The 19723-nt window shown below is 38.3% G+C and overlaps 1 protein-coding gene across 2 annotated transcripts in view; it reads right to left on the bottom strand.

Moving 5' to 3' along the window:
- Positions 1-11459: 11459 nt before the first annotated feature.
- Positions 11460-19723, bottom strand: part of cdh6 (cadherin 6) — a 31689-nt gene continuing 23425 nt past the window's right edge. The window contains exons 10-12 of one of the 2 annotated variants that reach the window (XM_081374369.1): positions 18686-18803; positions 16163-16414; positions 11460-13460 (exon numbers count right to left, since the gene is read on the bottom strand). In XM_081374369.1, the coding sequence (XP_081230495.1) occupies positions 12955-13460; positions 16163-16414; positions 18686-18803 (876 nt within the window). In that variant the 3' untranslated portion in view covers positions 11460-12954. Of the gene's footprint in view, positions 13461-16162; positions 16415-16694; positions 17478-18685; positions 18804-19723 lie in introns of those variants that run through there. The other variant, XM_081374370.1, reaches the window with a different exon arrangement.

Below are 19723 nucleotides of genomic sequence, written 5' to 3'. Positions count from 1 at the left end.
AATAAAGTATTTTTGTTAGCTATCTAATGACAATGTTTTATCAGGGGAGTTTTCATGTATTAGTGGACTTATTCCATTCATTCCTTTTCTTGGCATCACAGCATGCCTAATGAGGTGTGTGTCTTTTGAGAGTTGAAAATTCAAATGTGGAGCCTAACACAATGTGCCCAAGAAAGTGGGACAGCCGTGCTTTATGGCAGCCAATTTAAATGTATTTTCCACTTATGGCCTTTCCCACTGGGATGTGATGTGAAGCATATTACTTTATTACGTATGTCATTGCTGTCAAACAAAAGCATTTTTTAAACAAAAAACCTGATATATTATTAATTTGACAAACGTAGATTCTTAAAAATCTGGATAATCATTCAGAGAATAGTCTCAACCCATGTGATATACACTTGAAACAATGTTTTAGTCGGCATGAATACAGAGCAAAAATGTTCTCTTTCTTTCTTAAAAGCCCTTAAGACGAAGTATGGTCTCATTTGAAGTGATGCAGGTGGAGCCGTCGGCCCCATGTCTAAGAGCGCCTTGGAGCCTCTTAGAATGAGCGGTGTGGAGAAGATCAGACCAAAGCAGAAGTGGCTGAAGTACCATAGATGATTTATAGGGCTCTCAATATCTGAAATAATCATGAATGAAGGTGAGTGTGGAGAGCGTCAGTGATTAGATCACTCATGCTTGAAATGAACCATAGATCTAAATGCAAGACTGCAGTTGCTTGATATCTGGGACAGAAACTCCAAATGCCTGAAATGGGGATTTTTTTTTTTTTGTACAATATGGTGACGGTCAACATATCTGCTTGGTATGGAAGCTTGTTTCCGCCACAAAATAAAAAAAAAAAAAAGATAATTGCGACTTTTTATCTCACAATTGCGAGTTTACATCTCGCAATTCTGACTTTATTCAATTCAATTCAGAATTGCGAGATATAAAGTCAGAATTGCGTGTTTTAAAGTCGCAATTGCGTGTTATAAAGTCAGAATTCTGAGATATAAAGTCAAAATTGCGTGTTATAAAGTCAGAATTCTGACTTTTTTTCTCGCAATTGCGACTTTATATCACGCAATTCTGACTTTATATCTCAGCATTCTGACTTTATATCTCAGAATTCTGACTTTATATCACGCAATTGGGAGATATTAAGTCAGAATTGCATGATATAAAGTCGCAATTGCGTGTTATAAAGTCAGAATTCTGAGATATAAAGTCAGAATTGCGTGTTATAAAGTCAGAATTCTGACTTTTTTTCTCGCAATTGCGACTTTATATCACGCAATTCTGACTTTATATCTCAGAATTTTGACTTTATATCTCAGAATTCTGACTTTATATCACGCAATTGGGAGATATAAAGTCAGAATTGCATGATCTAAAGTCGCAATTGCGTGTTATAAAGTCAGAATTGTGAGATATAAACTATTCTGAGGTAAAAAAAAAAAAAAAGTCCGTCTTTTTTTCCCCCTTAGAATTGGACTTTATATCTCACAATTCTGAGAAAAGATGTCAGAATTGCGAGATATAAACTTGCAATTATGTGTTATAAAGTCAGAATTGCGTGATATAAAGTCAGAATTCTGAGATAAAGTCAGAATTGCGTGATATAAAGTCGCAATTGCGAGAAAAAAAGTCAGAATTCTGACTTTATAAGAGGCAATTGCGACTTTATATCTCGCAATTCTGACTTTATATCTCAGAATTCTGACTTTATATCACGCAATTCTGACTTTATATCTCAGAATTCTGACTTTATTTCACGCAATTCTGACTTTATATCTCGCAATTCTGAGAAATAAAGTCAGAATTGCGAGATGTAAACTCGCAATTGTGAGATAAAAAGTCGCAATTATCTTTTATTTTTTTTTATTTTGTGGCGGAAACAAGCTTCCATAGCTTGGGCATTGTTCAGTCTTCAAAAGTGTTTAAGTGTTTGGAAGTAAAACTTGCATCAGGTCCATTTACAGTTTTTTTTTTTTTTTAAGTTTTATTTGGAGGATGTTTTTGGGTATCTTGCCCTGAAGTGAGTGACTTCTATCCATTTTTAATGAGTGGAGAATACGAAAGTACCAAAAATGTGAGAATACCAAAAATACCAAAGTTAATCCTTTAAATGTTCATTTATAAATCTTAAAAAAACAGTAGATACTTAAAGGGGGGGTGAAACACTCAGTTTCAGTCAATCTCATGTTAATCTTGAGTACCTATAAAGTAGTACTGCATCCTTCATATCTCCGAAATGTCTTTAGTTTTATTATATTTATAAAAGAAAGATAGGCTGTACCGAGTCTTTCCGAAAAAAAACGAGTGGCTGGAGACGTGCCGTGTGGGCGGAGCTAAAGAATCACGAGCGCTGTTCACTGTTTACTTGCTGTGCTTACGCGCCGATAGCTAACAACACACAGACATTTGAAGCAGTTTTACTCACCGCCTCCGGTTCCAACGCACGACCGTGAACCTTTATCGTTGGGACTGCTCCATCCTTAAGCATTAGACGATCTACAAATCCGGCAAATACTTCCCTAAAGCCGAGCACAGCGCTTTGATGGGCGTACTGCTTTCGCTCTCTCGCTCTGGTCTACGGGTGCGCGCCCTTTCGGTTGAAGTACACTTAGGACCCGTATAAGGAAATTCCGCCCCATCTGACGTCACACATGCCCATACTCGAAAAAAACTTTCCGAAACTTGTGACAAACCGGAACTTGTTCAAACGTACAACTTTATTTTTGAAACTTTGTCCATGTTTAGCATGGGAATCCAACTCTTTAACAGTGTAAAAAACTCAGTATGCATGAAATAGCATTTCACCCCCCCTTTAAATACAAATATGCTGTATCCACTTCATTAATGTACAATAATGCATCTGCTGTAGGTGTCAAACACATCCAAGCAGTTAACCATTAAATACAAATGTATTTGACTCTAAAAATTAGTAGAAAAATATGCTTTTCTGAAAGCAGTTCTCCAGAACACAAATGTGGTACATGGTGCATCATGACAGAAAAAGACAATGACTACTGTGATGTGACCAAGAAAACTCTTTACTGGTTCACTCTGCTTGTTTATTAACCATTTTATTGCCATTTTATATGCATCATGTGGTTGCAAGTTGAAGAAAATTGGTTTGTTATTGGTTTGTTAAGCCAAATGGTGAAAGCGCATAGATCGAATCAAGAACTCAGATCCACAATGAAGAACAGTATCAATTGTAGTTTGAAAGCATATCTATTCAGTAAAGTTTTTTTCTGTAGTTATTTCAATTCTGCATTTCCATCGCAAGGCAAGAGATGACCTACAATAGACAATGTTTAATTTTCTCTGTTTTGTCGGTTTCTTTACAATCTTGTCCTAGAAAGGTCTTTACAATAAATTATACTCAGAGGAAGCGATTGTGTTGTTCTCCGTTCGCAACAAGGATTATTAATAGGTAACTGGACTGGTTAAGAGAGGCTCTTGAGCTAAATCAATGAAGTGCTTGAGAAGGAAGCTATGCAAGAAGACCTAATGGCCACTTGTGATCAAACTTGAAAGGACCAGCACTCAACATGAAAAGGTCTGTAATCCTGTTGGAACTAGTGCAATTTTTATATCTCCCATTTCTGAGCAAAAAGCATGTTTAATACACTGAAGTCTTAGACTTGGTAAAGTGCCTCTAAGACGAAAATGGAACCATTTGCCATATTGCTATGTGTTAGCCACTAAAGTGAATTCAGTGACATTTGGGCGATCGAATTGAAAACAGAGATACACTTACATTTGAAAAAAAGAAACATCTACAAATGCACAAGACCCTAAAATAGACTAAAACTAAAAGTTCAGTTAAAAGGGCCAAAACAAACATTTCAGAGGGCAGGAATATTTTAAAGAAAAGGTTCCTGCTAATGGACTTTGCTTTTAGATGCCCCCATCGGAATGCGGGTCCAATCTTGTGGACACGAGGGAGATTCCATACCACCGCATGTCTTCTAAGTAGTCTGTGATCTGTACTCATCCCTTTTTTCATGTCCATTGAATTATAAATATGGGCATCATCTATGCTGGAGCCGAGTGACCTCAAAGTCCAATGCCTCTGTGGGGTTGTTCAGCTGAGAGGGCCGAGAAGTGGAAATCACATTCTACAGGCAACGCTGGAGCACATGAATTATTCTGATCATTTTAGGGACAGGAAAATGAATACTGAGGGTGAAATGAAATGTAGAAAAGCGGATGAGATGCGGCAGACCCGATGATCTCTCATTTCTTCTCCTTCGGACCCCTCCATCCCCCCTCCGAGTAAACATAAAGTCATAGACTTGGCAGATAGAGGCATATTGGAAAATCTCAATTTGACAACAGCTTCACATTTCCGCCGATAATCCACCACCTGATGACAAAGCAATAGCCGTGCTTTTTGGAGCCACACCGGGGCAGGTAAGCGCTAAGCTGTGGGAAAATGGGAATTTGGGGTAAAAATTTAATGCCTTCTTTGCTTTCTCGTATTGACCCGTGATGACGGACATTGTGTGGCCAATAAATGTTCCTTGCTTCCACTGGTGTGTGGTAAAGGCTGCATTTTCCGGCCCATTGGAGAGAGATGTAAGCACCTCAGGTGTGCGTTGTTTTGAAGTGAACATTCACGCCCTCTCTAGCAGGAAACAGTGTTTTCCTAATGTGGCTGCAAAGGTTCAGAAGTTCAAAAGAAGAGCACCGTGACCCCCCTTCCGCACACAAAATAGGGGTGTCTTTACAGATCTGGATCCTCGCATGGCTTCACATTTGCTACAGACATGAAAAACTAGACATGAAACCCAGTGGGAGATTGTTACTTGGTGCCTTACAGGTTCAATATTTCAAGCTCTAATGAATTTTTGCTGGCCTTTTTGACATCAGCTGTCTTCCAGACCGCTCACTCTTCAACGTGCTGTGTTGTTCTGATGGGCAGACAGTGATTACCAAATACCTGTCATGTACCCAGATAAGCAGGGTGAAAGGACAAAAAAAATATATATATATTGAAGGCCCTGTGATGGGACTAGTGTGATGCCATCTAGTATTAGGGCTTTTGGTTTGGAATTTACAGTGGTTGACGTTAAAGTACTGATACCCTAATAAATAAAATAAAAATTGTGATAATATATATATATATATATATATATATATATATGAACAATCAGTATGTTTCATAAATTATAGATCGATGTGATATATATATAGTTGTAATCAAAATTATTCAACATCCAACAACAGGTTTATTGGCAAAATTTACAGACTTTCAACTGTTTGCAATAAACAAATCAAACAAAAGTAATTGAAATAGCTCAACACAAGTGTTTCAAGTGGTTTCCCCAAATTCAACTGAAAATGAAACTTTTAATGACTTCTGCAGTCTCAAATTTTTTTAACCCCTTCATGACAAGCATCTTTACACCCTTTTGATGTTATGACCTGCTGCAAACAAGCGAGATATATAACCAGACACAGAGCCGCCTTAACCTAATGTTAGGCCCCGGGGCTGAGAGGTTTTGTAGGCCCCCCATCCCCTCAATTTATAGAGTCTCATTTTAAAAAAAGTGTAATATCTAGGTAATCTACATCACAGAATGCATTAGTTTCTTTCAAGACCTACAACAGTGAGGTTTTTTTTTTTTATATTGTTTTCAATTTTAATATTGTTATTAACATATCACTGAGCACATAAACACAAGACACAACAAGACACTTTATTTAACAACCACACACAGCAACTAAATTTCAACTTTATGCAAATGAGAAGCGATTTTCGCGAGCGACAACCAATAGGAAAGAAGCCTTTCAGTGGAGCTCAGCTCCCGTCACCGTCTCGAGTGCAGTGCAGGCAAGACAGAAAAGTTCGAGGGCGATTTCACTGTTTTATATGATTTGACTGTAACTAACCACAAACATGGATAGGCTATAATAAAATGATGCATGGAAAAGAAACTGTCGACAGTCTCAGTGAGTTTATGCTGGATTTAGTGCGTACTGCGTAAATCATTTTGTTTACAAATTAGATGCTTTGCAGTTGTTATATAGCCTACATGTTATAGATTTTATTTTGGATGTGTTCATTGTGATTATATTGGCTGGGTTTATAAAAGTTTATAAAATTGAAAGGATAATTGCTTGGTGCATTTGGAAACAAAGCTTGTCTATTTCTAAATGTAATCGCGTGCATCTGTCCGTGTGTTGAAAAAAAACTTCTATTAAACACACTCGCAACAGACACAAAGCGAGACGTTAGCGGCACTGAGTGGACTTTTGCCTCATTCGCGCCGCGGGACCTCTAGACGCGTGTAAACGCGTCTTTGCATTGACTTAAAGGTCCCGTTCTGCGTGATCCCATGTTTCAAACTTTAGTTAGTGTGTAATGTTGCTGTTAGAGCATAAATAATATCTGTAAAATTATAAAGCTCAAAGTTCAATGCCAAGCGAGATATTTTATTTAACAGAAGTTGACTACAAAAAACGGCTCGATTGGACTACACCCCTCTACTTCCTGCATTAGTGACATCACCAGAACCGTTTCTTGACTAACCTCCGCCCACAGGAATGCTCCCTCAACTCTACTGGCTACTTGCGCACTTCTTATAACTTAGGCTACTGTGTTTACTCAGCTCTTACGGTGATTTTCTGAAGTAAAACTGACGCTTCATCTTTTGTGTGATGTACAATAAACTTTATTAAACTCATCAGTACATGTTTGATCATCATTCAGACAGCAGACTTGTAGGCTATTAATAAATAATGGATACATAGCCTACAAGCAGATGACAAATACGTTATAATAACCGTAATTAAACTACTAAACCATACCTGTTTCATCTCTATACAGCACTCTGACTCTGTAGGCATTATTGTCCGACTCGAAATGAACGCCGTTACTGAGAGTTTCTGATATTATCATCATTCCGTGAGATGAATTTTTCCTGACAGACTGAGCGCGAGCTCATGAAGCTCCGCCCCCTGGGTCGTCCAGCAGCACCTCATTTGCATTTAAAGGGCACACACTGAAACAGGTCGTTTTTCTGAGCCCCAAAAAATGTAAATTTAAACATGCTGTAAAAAATGATCTGTTGGGTATTTTGAGCTCAAACTTCACATACACACTTTGGGGACATCAGAGACTTATTTTACATCTTGTGAAAAGGGGCATAAAACGGGACCTTTAACATTGAAATCACTCGCGCGGCGTCGCGCCAGACGCTCTATTCGCGTTTGGTATAAACGCACCATAACAATAACATTAGAGCGACAGCACTACCAACGTCCACAAGCGACTAGCGACATACAGCGACAAAATCTGACAAGTTAAAACAATATGACCTTTTCAGCTCATCATAAACCTGAACATGGGAGGCGAGGCCCCTGAACTTGGGAGGCCCCTGGGCTTCAGCCCAGGTAAGCCCGTGCATTAATGCGGGCTTGACCAGACACCAGCTTTTGACACCGTTTCTGAGGAATCTTAGGCCATTCCTCATGAGCAATGGCCTCCAGTTTAGTAGTATTTTTGGGTTTGCGTGCTGCAACCGCCTTCTTCAAATCCCACCCATGGGGTTCAAGTCAGGCGGCTGTGATGGCCTCTGTAGAATCTTCCAGGACTTCTTCTGCTACCAAGCCTTGGTGGAATTTGAGGAATGCTTGAGATAATTATTCTGTTGGAAGGTCCAATGACGCCCAAGCTTCAGCTTCCTCGCTGATGGCATGACATTTTCTCCTAAAATTTCCTGATACTTCAATGAATCAATCTTGCCTTCCACACGCTGCAGGTTTCCAGTGCCCGAGGATGCAAAGCAGCCCCAGAGCATCACCGAGCCACACCATGCTTAACTGTAGGCAGTGTTCTTTCAGCATATGCTTCATCATTCTTCCTCCAAAAAACCGCTGATCCATCGAACATCCACAGAACAGAATCCCAAAACTTCTGTGGCTGATTTGATTTGATATGATTTTGATCACTTTTTTTGTACTTTTGGGTGAGTAGTGGTCAATGTCTTGGAGTTCTGGCATGGAAACCGCATGAGTTTAGTACACGCCTTACTGTGCAAGCTGAAACCTCAGTGTCTGTTGCCACCAGGTCTTGCTGCAGGTCTTTTGCAGTCACTCGAGGGTTTTTATGAACCTGCCTTCTCAGAAATCTAGTTGCAGCCATTGAAATCTTACAGTTTTATAACCAATGATTTCAAATACAATAAACCTGAATTAAGCATTAACTTTTTTTGTGAAATGTCATGAGTAAAAAGTAAGATTTGTAATAGGCTATAGTGGTAAAAGTGATAAAGTAAAGATAGCCTGCTTGAAAATACACTTAAGTAAAATTACTTTACCACTGGCAACTCATAGCTCAAAAGCTATACATCACCTTTCATATTTTCATTATACATTTTCTAAATGGTTTGAATTTTACACATACAGTTTCTTGTAGTTTTCCCCACAAGCTTTTTTTCATACATTTTATGGAGGCTTTCAGATAAAAAAAAAAAAAAAAAAAAAGAAACCATGGGGGAAGATCATGTTGCATTAATGCTTCAGAGACTCAAAGAGTTTTCTATCAATGCATATTAGGCTGAAAAGTTCAGGAAGTTTGGACACTTTTGAAACATGAAATGTGTTGGACTCCGAGATAAGAGACTTCCCATCAGTACCATTCCAAGAAAAGCGCATGAGTCCATATATTAATTAGAATAATCCATCAAAAGCACTCACTGTATCAGTGTCTAATGATGGCTATGTAAAATTTTAACCGTCACTGTTGCTTAAACTGGTGAACGATGGTATAAGTATCACTAAACATGCTGTTCGGGAGATTATTTTGAGCCATAGCTAAATGTCTTTTGTATGGCAAATAAACAGCCTATTGCTTGTTAAATGAGACAGAACTACAAGTAACCGAAATGAGTGTACAAGTGAATGGGACTCATTCGGTGAATGACTGGAAAATAGGCCATGACACAACGCATTCAAAACAACATCAGGAGCTCTTAGATAACACAGACAACAGACCTTTCAGTGCTCTTCACAACATTTGCAGCTTGACAGATTGAATATAAACATCATTTTTGGCACAAAAGAGAGCGGGAACGGTACTTTAGAACTCTCTGGAGTAAAGTTTAATCCGAAAATTTTACATCTTTTTGTGAATAACAATGAAAACTTAGTCTGTCAGCGATGATGGCAACAGCGGAGGATATGGCACCCCATGAAAGCGTGGGGTAAAAAGAGAAGAAAATCAAAGCCCAAGATGAGGTAGATTGGTGTTTAGCATTTCCCCTAACATGACATGCCCATTACAGATTAAGGCTAAAGAGACAGGCGAGGCTAATGGGAAGCGACGCAGCGTTTTAAGCCTCGGCCATGATGAGTTACAACCCTCAGCAGCAGCACGGCTGCGGTGACATGTTGACTGCCCTTGATTCAGGCACGAACGCCGCAGATCCCCAGCGTACATCCAGCGCGGGCCTGAAGCACAACCAACCTTTAGTCGGCTTAATGTTACAGAGATTAAAACACACTTGAGTGTACATTTTTCTTCTGCTTCGTGCCGCCCTTGCTTTCATTACTGCGTATTTCATGTAATCTTGTAGCCTTCGGGGCTTATCCTACGATTACCAGCCGTATTTGATTCGAGATATATGCTTGTAATGAACTCAAGTCTAGAGAGATGTCTTAAGAGTTTGCAACATTTTAGTGCAACATAACTTAATGTCAATGCATATCAGGTAAAAGCTGTTAGGTTTTGCTCAGGCTCCATTATACTAAAAAGCTGTGCCTTATGACTGAGCATGTAGGCTATATGTTAACGAATAGTTGACCCATTATTTACTCACCCTCATGTCATTCAAACCTGTAAGCTGTTGTTTCTTTTGAACATGGACCATATCATTTTCCCATAGATTTGTTTCCCATACAACAACAGTTTGTAATGACCGCAGAGGGACAACAACAACTAATCAATATAAAAACAACACAGAACCATTATCACTGAATTTGAACTGAGATGTAGGTCAGTTGTTCATTTAAAGCTATCATAGCTTCAGAAGGTTTGGAATATAGCTTCTATGGATGAGTTTTATGGTGCCTTAAATGCAAATTAAATTTATAGAAATGTATCTTTTTTTATTGACTAAAGAAAAAAACAACAGACAATATTTTTGTGTTCAAATTTGTTTTACTTTATATTGTTATTTATTATTATTAAATAATTTTATATGATTTTTATTTTATTAAAAATTGTATTTTTTCCAAGATATGCATACTGACCCTTCTAAATGAGTTTAGCGCCCCTGAATCCTGGAGTGTTGCTTAAGCCTTTAATGGCCTTGTAGACACACAGAGACCAGATGAGACTAGTGTCTACGTACATATTTGCAGAGAGCGCTGGATGGCAGGGTGATTGAGTTAACATCGGCATTGTTTGAAATGTCACCATCTGCCTCACAACAGCTCATCCCCAATCAATTTAAAATGAATACTGTTTCCTCTCCCTCCAAATCCAGTAGCGAGCTTTGAGATCATTATAGATTGGCTTAATGAGCTGACGATCTTGGGCAGTTCTGTTAACGATAATGACATTTGGCCTCTAAGAATCATGTAAAAGTCATGCCCATATATTGAGCATTAAAGATATACTAAAAATAAATCCTATCGTATAATAATACTAATATATGTGACCCCGGATCACAAAACCGGTCACAAGTCACACGGGTATATTTGTGGCAATAGCCAACAATGCATTGTATGGGTCAAAAAGATCATTAGGATATTAAGTAAAGATCATGTTCCATATAGATAAATTTCCTACCGTAAATATATAAAACATTTATTATTTCTGTGAGTGAATGCAGCAAAATCGCAAACATAAATGGACAACTTTAAAGCGATTTTCTCAATGTTACAAGTTTTTTGCACCCTCAGATTCCAGATTTTCAAATAGTTCTATCTTTGCCAAATATTGTTATATCCTAACAAGCAATACATCAATGGAAAGCTTATTTATTTAGTATAAATAAGTATATATAGATGTATAAATCTCAATAAATAAAAAAAGACCCCTGTGACTGGTTTTGTGGTCCAGGGTCACATATATACTTGTATGATTCTCTCTCTCTCTCTCTCTCTCTCTCTCTCTCTCTCTCTCTCTCTCTCTCTCTCTCTCTCTCTCTCTCTCTCTCTCTCTCTCTCTCTCTCTCCTCCCTCTCTCTCTCTCTCTCTCTCTCATATATATATATATATATATATATATATATATATATATATATATATATATATATATATATATATCATAAAAAATACATTTATTTTAGGTTGATTGAACTTATCTTAGCTCACAAAATGGGCAGCAGACCAACTGTAATTTGCAAAATAAATAAATAAATAAATACAAATTGCTTGTGATAAGTCAAAAGCTTAACGCAATGCATTTGTAAGTGTTTTCTGGGTGTGCAAAGAATTGCAAAGGTTTTCTGTAAAAGAGAACATTTATTTTAATGAAAGTTTGATTCCATTTGTACATCATCAAATGAACTGCAACCAGCTCACATTTATAGTTGAACACGTTCAAAACACGAGAACAATAATAGCGAATGTACATATTTCAAGAATATTTAGTCATCATTGTGGTATATAAATATTTGGTACAAAATTTCACAAGATATAAAGTAAAGTAGTACATGGACATAATCTACTCTCCCAAACCACTGGTACAAAGCACTGTTCATTAAACCAAGTTTTTACAGCATGAGTAACCATCTTTTTCTTTTTTTTTCTTTCTTTTTTACAGCATATCAATGACAAAGAATGGAAATTCTGCTTCTAAAACACAAATATTTACCAGCTCGAGCACTGTTCAGAGCTGACCCACCCCCTCCTAAGCGAAGAGGTGAAGGCAATCTCAATGCTCATTTTCTGGTTTGAAGAGAGGGCGCAATCATTGCGTAGTGATTTACTTTAAGATTTGACTCACACCTCGATACAACACTGTTGTGGTTAACATTCAGCCGAGGAATAAATCAGTTGAGCTTTTATTACTTCCCTGGCTATTCGTTTGCAGCATGTCATTAAGGGACCGTGTGGAAGTGTGTCTCTCACAAGAAGAAAGTCATACTAAGCAGTTCTGAGTTCAACTAAACGTTAGTCAGACTGCTAAAAGAAGAAAAAACACATTTAGGTCCAATGACATAGCAGATAATTGTAAGCTTCTGGCATTTTTTTTCATGTGGATGATGAAAACCAGTGCCAACCATGAAACATCTTCTGACCCATTTTCTAGATGGGTTTCACACAACCAGTCTTGATTCCGGGTAACAGGACAACACATATTTTCTTGAGTGCGTAAGTAGATTAATAAAATTATGCAAATTGTTAATAGTAAGAGTTTGAAAATTCCTCCCAGTTATTTGACAGCTCCTATGATGTTGAATTGTTTGATTCTAAGCCGCCCGCAACACATTGAGGTCTGATGGTGAATTCACAGGCCCGAGTTTGGCGGTGGTTTCATTACTTTCATAAAGTACTCGGCCTTGGCCTTTCAGTCAATGACCTGCTCAAGTTCACTTCAAGTGTTTCACAGGCTCACAGTCAACTGATAAACTGTTCTTTGCAGCAGTGTTTGAACAGCGCCTCCGCATCAGATGCTTGGCTTTTCAGTGATGGTTACAGATATGAAAAACCGTAGACATTTCCAGAAAAATCTGGGATTATGCAGAAAGATGTCACCGCAGATGATCTTTCTGATGAGAAGTCCGCAGACGGATACGTCCTCCTCACGGAGCGTTAAGTTCGTCTCCTCTTTTGAGAAAACGCACAGCCAATCACGACAGAGAAATCGTCTGTCTGATTGTAGGACAAAGAGAAGGATAAAAGGGCACTTTGTAAAAGAAATTAGGTTGCCTCATTCTGCCACTCCAGTCTTCATGTAGAAGCAGTTTAGCAAATGAGTCTTGTTCCGCAGTCTGTCCATTAGGAGTCCCAGTCACTGTCCTCCCCGCCGTACATGTCTGCTAGCTTCCTGAAGCGTGGCCCCCACTCACTGAGGTAGTTATAGTCCTGCGCCCCCTCTGAGGACACGGACCCCAGTGAGCTGAGCGAGTCGGCCACCGATCCGTTACCTTCGTACGCGTAGGTAGCCAACGAGTCATAAGGAGGAGCCGTGGGGTTGCCGTCATTTTCCTGCACGCGCTGGTTGATAAAGTCCATCACGTCAGTGTTCTCTCGGGACGGCACAATGGTCTTGCGGAGCGGCAGAGAGGGGTAGAGTGACTCGGAGGGCAGGATGTCCCGACGCATTTTGCTGTCCTCCATTGCTTCCGGATGCCGAAGCGCTCCGATGTCAAAGGCCTGCGTGTCTTCCTCGCCGCCACCCTCATCATTGTAGCTGACGACATTGTCCCTCACGTCCTCCTTGGAGATGATCAGGGGCTCTTTCTTCTTCTGACGTTTCAGGGCAGCAAACAGCACTACAATCACTACAGAACAAGAGAAAAAAAAGGTAAATATTAGTGATGCACCAGAATGAAAAAGATTGACTGCTATTATGTATACTCATAATTGTATAAAAATTAAAATTTAATTCAGCAAGGATGCATTAAAATGATCAAAAGACAATAATGACTTTTACAAGTGCACAACTGTTTTCAACATTGATAACAATAAGAAATGTTTCTTGAGCACCAAATCAGCATATTAGAATGATTTCTGAAGGATCATGTGACACTGAAGACTGAAGAGTAATGATGCTGAAAATTCAGCTTTGCAGTTTAGTTTCCTGTGGTTGAGTTTGGTTTCCTTGGTTTTTCATGGACTAATTATGATCTGCAAGTGTTCTCTATTTCATTGATTAGTTTGACTTGTTACTTGCCTTAAACTTAAAAAAGTTCATTGTCCGTTCTCTGCATTCTGAAGTGTTATCTTGAGTTTGTTTTCAATAAACATTCACTGCTTGCAATTAAATCCAGCCTTTTATTTCATCGCGTTTGCAACCAGCACTGACAACTTTTTAAAGATATTTAAATACAAAATATTTATTTTAAATAGTAATAATATTTCACCATATTAATGTTATTACTGTATTTTTGATTAAAAATACAATTAAGCATTGGTGAGAGTTAGATATATAGAATTACACCAACTTCCTTTTGGTGTGGCTTTACAATAAGACATAGGGCCCTATCTTGCACCCAGCGCAATTGACTTTGTACACCGACGCATGTATCATTCTTATTTTGCACCCGCGCAAAGCGGACTTTTCCCTCCACAGAAGCACGTCGCTAAACTAGGGAATGAACTTGCGCTCCCTGGGCGGTTCAGCAAAAAAAAGGAGGCGTGTTCTGGCCAAACGTTCCTTCATGCTATTTTGCAGGTTTAGAAAACAATTGCGCCACTAACCAGGAAAAAATAGTTTAAAGTCAGTGGCGCATTGCGCATGTTATTCATATGCTATTTTAAGGGCGCATGCTTGGCCATAATCAATGTAGCGTGTGCACAACGCGCATACACTTTGATTCTCTCATCTACACAGAAGCAGCAGTTTTCATTTTTGCAAATCATACATTATTAGGCTACGATAGATAGATAGATAGATAGATAGATAGATAGATAGATAGATAGATAGATAGATAGACAGACAATTTATTATAAAAGCATACATCTAGCTTACACATTTACACAATTTCTCATACGCCTTTTTAACCGAAGTTAATTTGGGTGGGTTTCTCCATCCCCAACGTCCCTGACGAGAGTGTTGCTCTCCTTGGCTGTGAACCGCTCCTGGCGCGCGCCTGGCAAATCCGCCGTTACAATAGGAATCCGCTTTAGAAAAAGCGCGCCTGCTCTTAAAGGGAATGTGAGATGACGCTTTGATTGGTTTATTTCACATTACGCCCAAACCACACCTATGAATAATGAAGCTACTTCAGACCAACCCATTTTAGATTTGGGCCTTGCGCAAGAGTCATTTATCCCGCCGGGAAAATAGCAACAGCGCCAAGACCCGCCCACAAAGTTACTTGCGCTTTGCGCTTTGACACTTGCGTTTCAGATCGTTAAAATAGGGCCCATACTGTCTTCAACAAATTTTCTATATATATATTTCTTCATTTCTACCAGATCTGATTTATATTTATAAAAATCGTATCTGGTAGAAATGTGGTCATAAATAAATTAGGCTTAATTATATATTGTGCTTTGTTCACAAAAACTCTCACTCTGTAGCTATAACCACCTACAGGAAGCAGATGGTAAACAAAATGTCATTTAAAAATGTGTACATTGTGTAAACTTCCCTTTGTTCTTTGCAGCAGATATTCATCAAATGATGTAGAAGAGCATTATTAACAGCCATATTTTCATATGTGTTGTGTAGTAATGTATGCTTTCGGCATTTTGAAGAGGCGATTCAGATAGCATGTGGTAATTAACCACACTATCAGTGGGAGCAATTCATTTTACAGTAAACCCCCCCTTAGTACCATTTGGTTGCTTTTATCAGTGATCTTTCACTGCAATGGAGTAGGAAGAGTTTCATACATGATGCATTACCCTGTGGGTGACACCTACTGTAGGTGTCAGGTCATCAATATCTACTGCACACAGTTCACAGGTGAGAACTACGAGTAGCTGATGTTAACAGATAGCAAAACTCTATTAAGCAAGCTTTTCTATAGCAATTCAAATGCACTGTCAAAAAATGACAGTAAATTGATCAATTACACATGCATATTTCAATTTAAATTAAGTCTAGAACTCAAATGTAATGTTCCATATTTTGTTGAATTAAAACAAGACTGGATTCATTTTCATTTAATTTAAATGTAGCCCTTGTTATTCAGTTTCCTGATTAAATAACCAACAAGTTTTATCAGTTCAGCCATCTGAGCATGTCAGAAACTGTTTCCTTTATTTTCTTTTTCCCCTAATTGCTAATTATTTTACATGCAGATCAGGCGTACACACTTCAAACCACTGGAATTGTAATTAATCAAATGGCAGCGCAGACAAAAGTGCTAACTGACAGGAAGACAGGTGGGAAAATGAACTGAAAAGTCTCGCTAACAAAGGGCTTGAAAGATGAACAGTCAGATGAATTCACAGATGGAGGAAGCGGGCATCAGACAGATGGACGTATGAGAAGTGATCTGATTGTCAAAGGAGAGAACTGACGGCTACTTACAGAGCAGGATGAGGATGCAGAGCAGGATGGCCACCAGCGCCCCTGTGCTGAGCCCCGCAGAGCTGGTCAGAGCCTCTGCATTGCACATCTCCATGTTGCCATCTCGGTCACACGTGCACACCCGAACTGTGAGCGTGCCCGTGCTAGTCTGCATGGGAAAGGTTCCATCGGAGATCACCACCGCCACTAGATGGGTGCTCTTGTGCATTCGGCCAAATCCGGCGCGTCGTGTAAAGATTCCAGCTGTGTTATCTGTGGAGAGTTGAGCGCTTAGCTTGTTAACCCTTAAACGCATACCTCTGGTCTTTTTCGACCCGGGATGTCATTCACTACCCTCCCCCTCATTCATTTTTTTAAGTTAGACATCCACATTATTAGTATTCCTCAATCGATTCATTATAATCAATGTAACAATAGTTATTTTTTTCTTATAAAAGAATGTCTGTTTTCTAATTCATTTTTGTAAAAAGTGTACAGGTATTTTTTTGTGTGTATCAATTGAATCTCTGATGACCCAATAAGTGCAATTCACCTTTTTTCCTCAAGGTGGCAATGTCTGATACACAGAGATGACGTGATGTTTCACTCATAATTACCGAAGACATAAAACAAAAGAATACACAAATATAATCAGCAAAACTTTAAATGGCTTATTAATTTATTTCAGAGCAAGTTCTGTACGCAAATTAGTGTCACTGTCACTTGATGGTGGATCTGGTGGGGAAGCTGTCAGTTTTGAAGACGTTGAAAATGATCGTTTTGAGAATATGGTTGAGATCGCAAATATGAGCCAGAAGCTGAATGTACTGGGGATATGAGCTTTGACAATGACAGTGATGATAGTAAAAAGCATCTGCTCAAATCGAACCCTTCCAAATTAAAAGGTAACGAAACATGCTTTAATTTACTTTTTTTGGCAATTGTTTATCAGGAGAGTTTTATACTATTGCAGCAGTTAAAGATCACAATACATGAATACGTATTAATTATTGGAGAAACATTTATGCATGTAAGGGTCAAAGTGCCCCAATTATGCTTTTTCAGATATTACTTTCTCATGCAGCGTGTAATAATGTAGCTGTTTGTGAATGTAAAAGGTCTGCAAAATTTTAAAGATCAAAGTGTGCGATAAATAAAGTCATTGCCTCTTAAAAAAAAAAAAAAAAACTGAACTGCTCAAACGAGTCGTCAGTTGCCGTTCCAGTCTTACTTGCGTAACTTACATACGTGACAGTGTAACACATTTGCATAATGCCCACCTAAGTTCTTCATTGGCTGCACGCGAACAACATCTACTTTGACCCACCCTCAAAAACTGTATCAGTGGTTAAAATTACCACAGCGATACAACAGCAGTATAACCTTTTGCCGATTGCTTCTCAAGAGAGGTCTAAATGGGATTTACAAAACGCTTATCCATTAGAGATGGGACAGTGCCCACTTTATTTGGACCAACTTGCTCCTCAGAATCACAGCCGTAAGTTTGATTAATTATTGATGTATATATTTTCTCCCGGGTGTTTAAAATACAGTACGTAGTTTTGTGTTTTATATTGTGTAGGTCTCCAGCTAACTGGCGTTATTACTGTCTTACTGAAATAGTTCTGCTAATCAGCTGTGGGCCACTATTACCTAAAATTGTGTCCATTAATTCCGATTGTCTGTTGTTCTCACTACTTAGAGTAATGATAAATGATGGAGCAAGATCTTTTTTACAAACTTTAGTGCTCATCTAATGTATGCACCGTTATTATTGATACAGTTAATGATACAGTTCCCAAGTGTGCACCGCATTAAATATACACATCAGTTTGTTGATTGACATACACTTGTTACTGCTGATGCGGATGGTGAGGAATTACAGTTGCAACATCTCATAATGTACATCAAAATTGAGTAGCTTATCACTGAGAAACATCTTGCTCAAGTCGTCCTTGTGATGGAGGTTCGGGTTGAATAACTAGTTCTTCCAGTGATTCATAATTGAACTTGAATCGACGGAAGCCTTCGGAGTTGAAATTCAGTTATAATAATGGGCTTTTTGTTTAAGACACATGCTGTCAGCAGTAGACCGATCACAACAGACTGGGCCATCTGGCCAATAAGAGCAGAGTAGGCTCTCGGGAAAGGAGGGTTTAGAGAGACTGAATCTTCGAACGAGTCGTTTGAGAATCTTTGAAAAATGTGGTGATGTGCAATGTATATTATGAGAAAATAAAAGTGTATTTTGACCTTTTATACATGTAAACTTGACGTAGGGGACCTCTTAAACAAAAATAGGGACTTTTAAAAGACCATAATAGGGGCACTTCAAGGAATGAGGCAACTGTCCTCTCTGCAGACCACAACAGGCCTAGAAAGACCTAAAGTTATATCTACAGCAAAACAACATGGCTCAGTTTAAACAGCTAGATGTGAAAAGGCCATGTGTCCTAAAGATTTCTCCTGTTTGATTGGTCTGTGTTGTCATGAAGAGAGACAGTGAGCTAGTTAGAGGGCCAGACGATGTGAGAGGGCACCCACCTCCATTATCTCGGACTGAGAAGTTTGCTCGCACTGAGCTCTCTGGTGCCAAGGAGAACAAGAAGCGATGTCCACCGACCGGGTCATCTAGATCCACTGCACTTATTGTCTGGATTTTCTGTGGGAAAGAAGCAAATGATGAAAATCACATATTTACCAAAATTCATAGGACATGCGTTACAAACTGTGTTTGGGGGCGCTGTGTTTTTTAGAAAGTCCACATTATAAATGTATTTTATAAATTATATTTGAGATTAAAATCATATTAGTTTCTATCATCACTGTTATTTATATAACAAATTTGGTTTAAGAAGATGTTGTCATTTTTGTCAACATCTAATATCAAAACCTGGCATTCTCTAAAGAAGTATTTGTGTTTTTTTCTTCATTTCTCACACTGAAATAATGATATGCATAGAGCAAACAAAAAAGCTATTTTTATTCTATTCTCTTTTTCTCAAATGCATCAAGCAAAAATAAATAAATACAAATAATAAATTATATGAGCAGTCTAGTTACATGATGATATGTTTTTATTAAATGTAGCAGAAAAAAATGAATATCCTTTTTAATTTAAATATTTTCTTCTTTTCTTTTTTTTTATCAAACAAAACATGCATTCTTTAATATATGAAGAGTTCAGATGCAAAAGCCTCTAAGTGCCATCTGAAATTTTCTTCTAGAATGATCATTTTTATCAAGCTTGTATGTTTATGTTCAGTTATTTCACTTTAATGCCTCCTGTTAATTATCTTGACATTATGTAAATGGTGTGAATGCAATTGCATGAGCTCTACAGGCACATATTCATGTAAGTAACTACTTTTTTTTTTTTTTTTTAAGTTACAGAGCTGGAAAGGTACTGCATAACATGAATGACCTATTCACAATGTCATCTTTCAGACCTTACAAGTGTTTACATGTAAACACTATAATCATGTTTACAGCAAGGAAAGATGTTGGCTCAGTGATAGAGGCACATGGTTATCTTTAGTTGTCACCAAGGGCAATTTTAGTTTAAATGCATCTCTCAAGGGT

The sequence above is a fragment of the Scardinius erythrophthalmus genome, assembly GCF_964197995.2.
Source record: "Scardinius erythrophthalmus genome assembly, chromosome: 9".
NCBI lineage: Eukaryota > Metazoa > Chordata > Actinopteri > Cypriniformes > Leuciscidae > Scardinius > Scardinius erythrophthalmus.
This window is presented reverse-complemented; position numbering and strand designations above follow the sequence as displayed.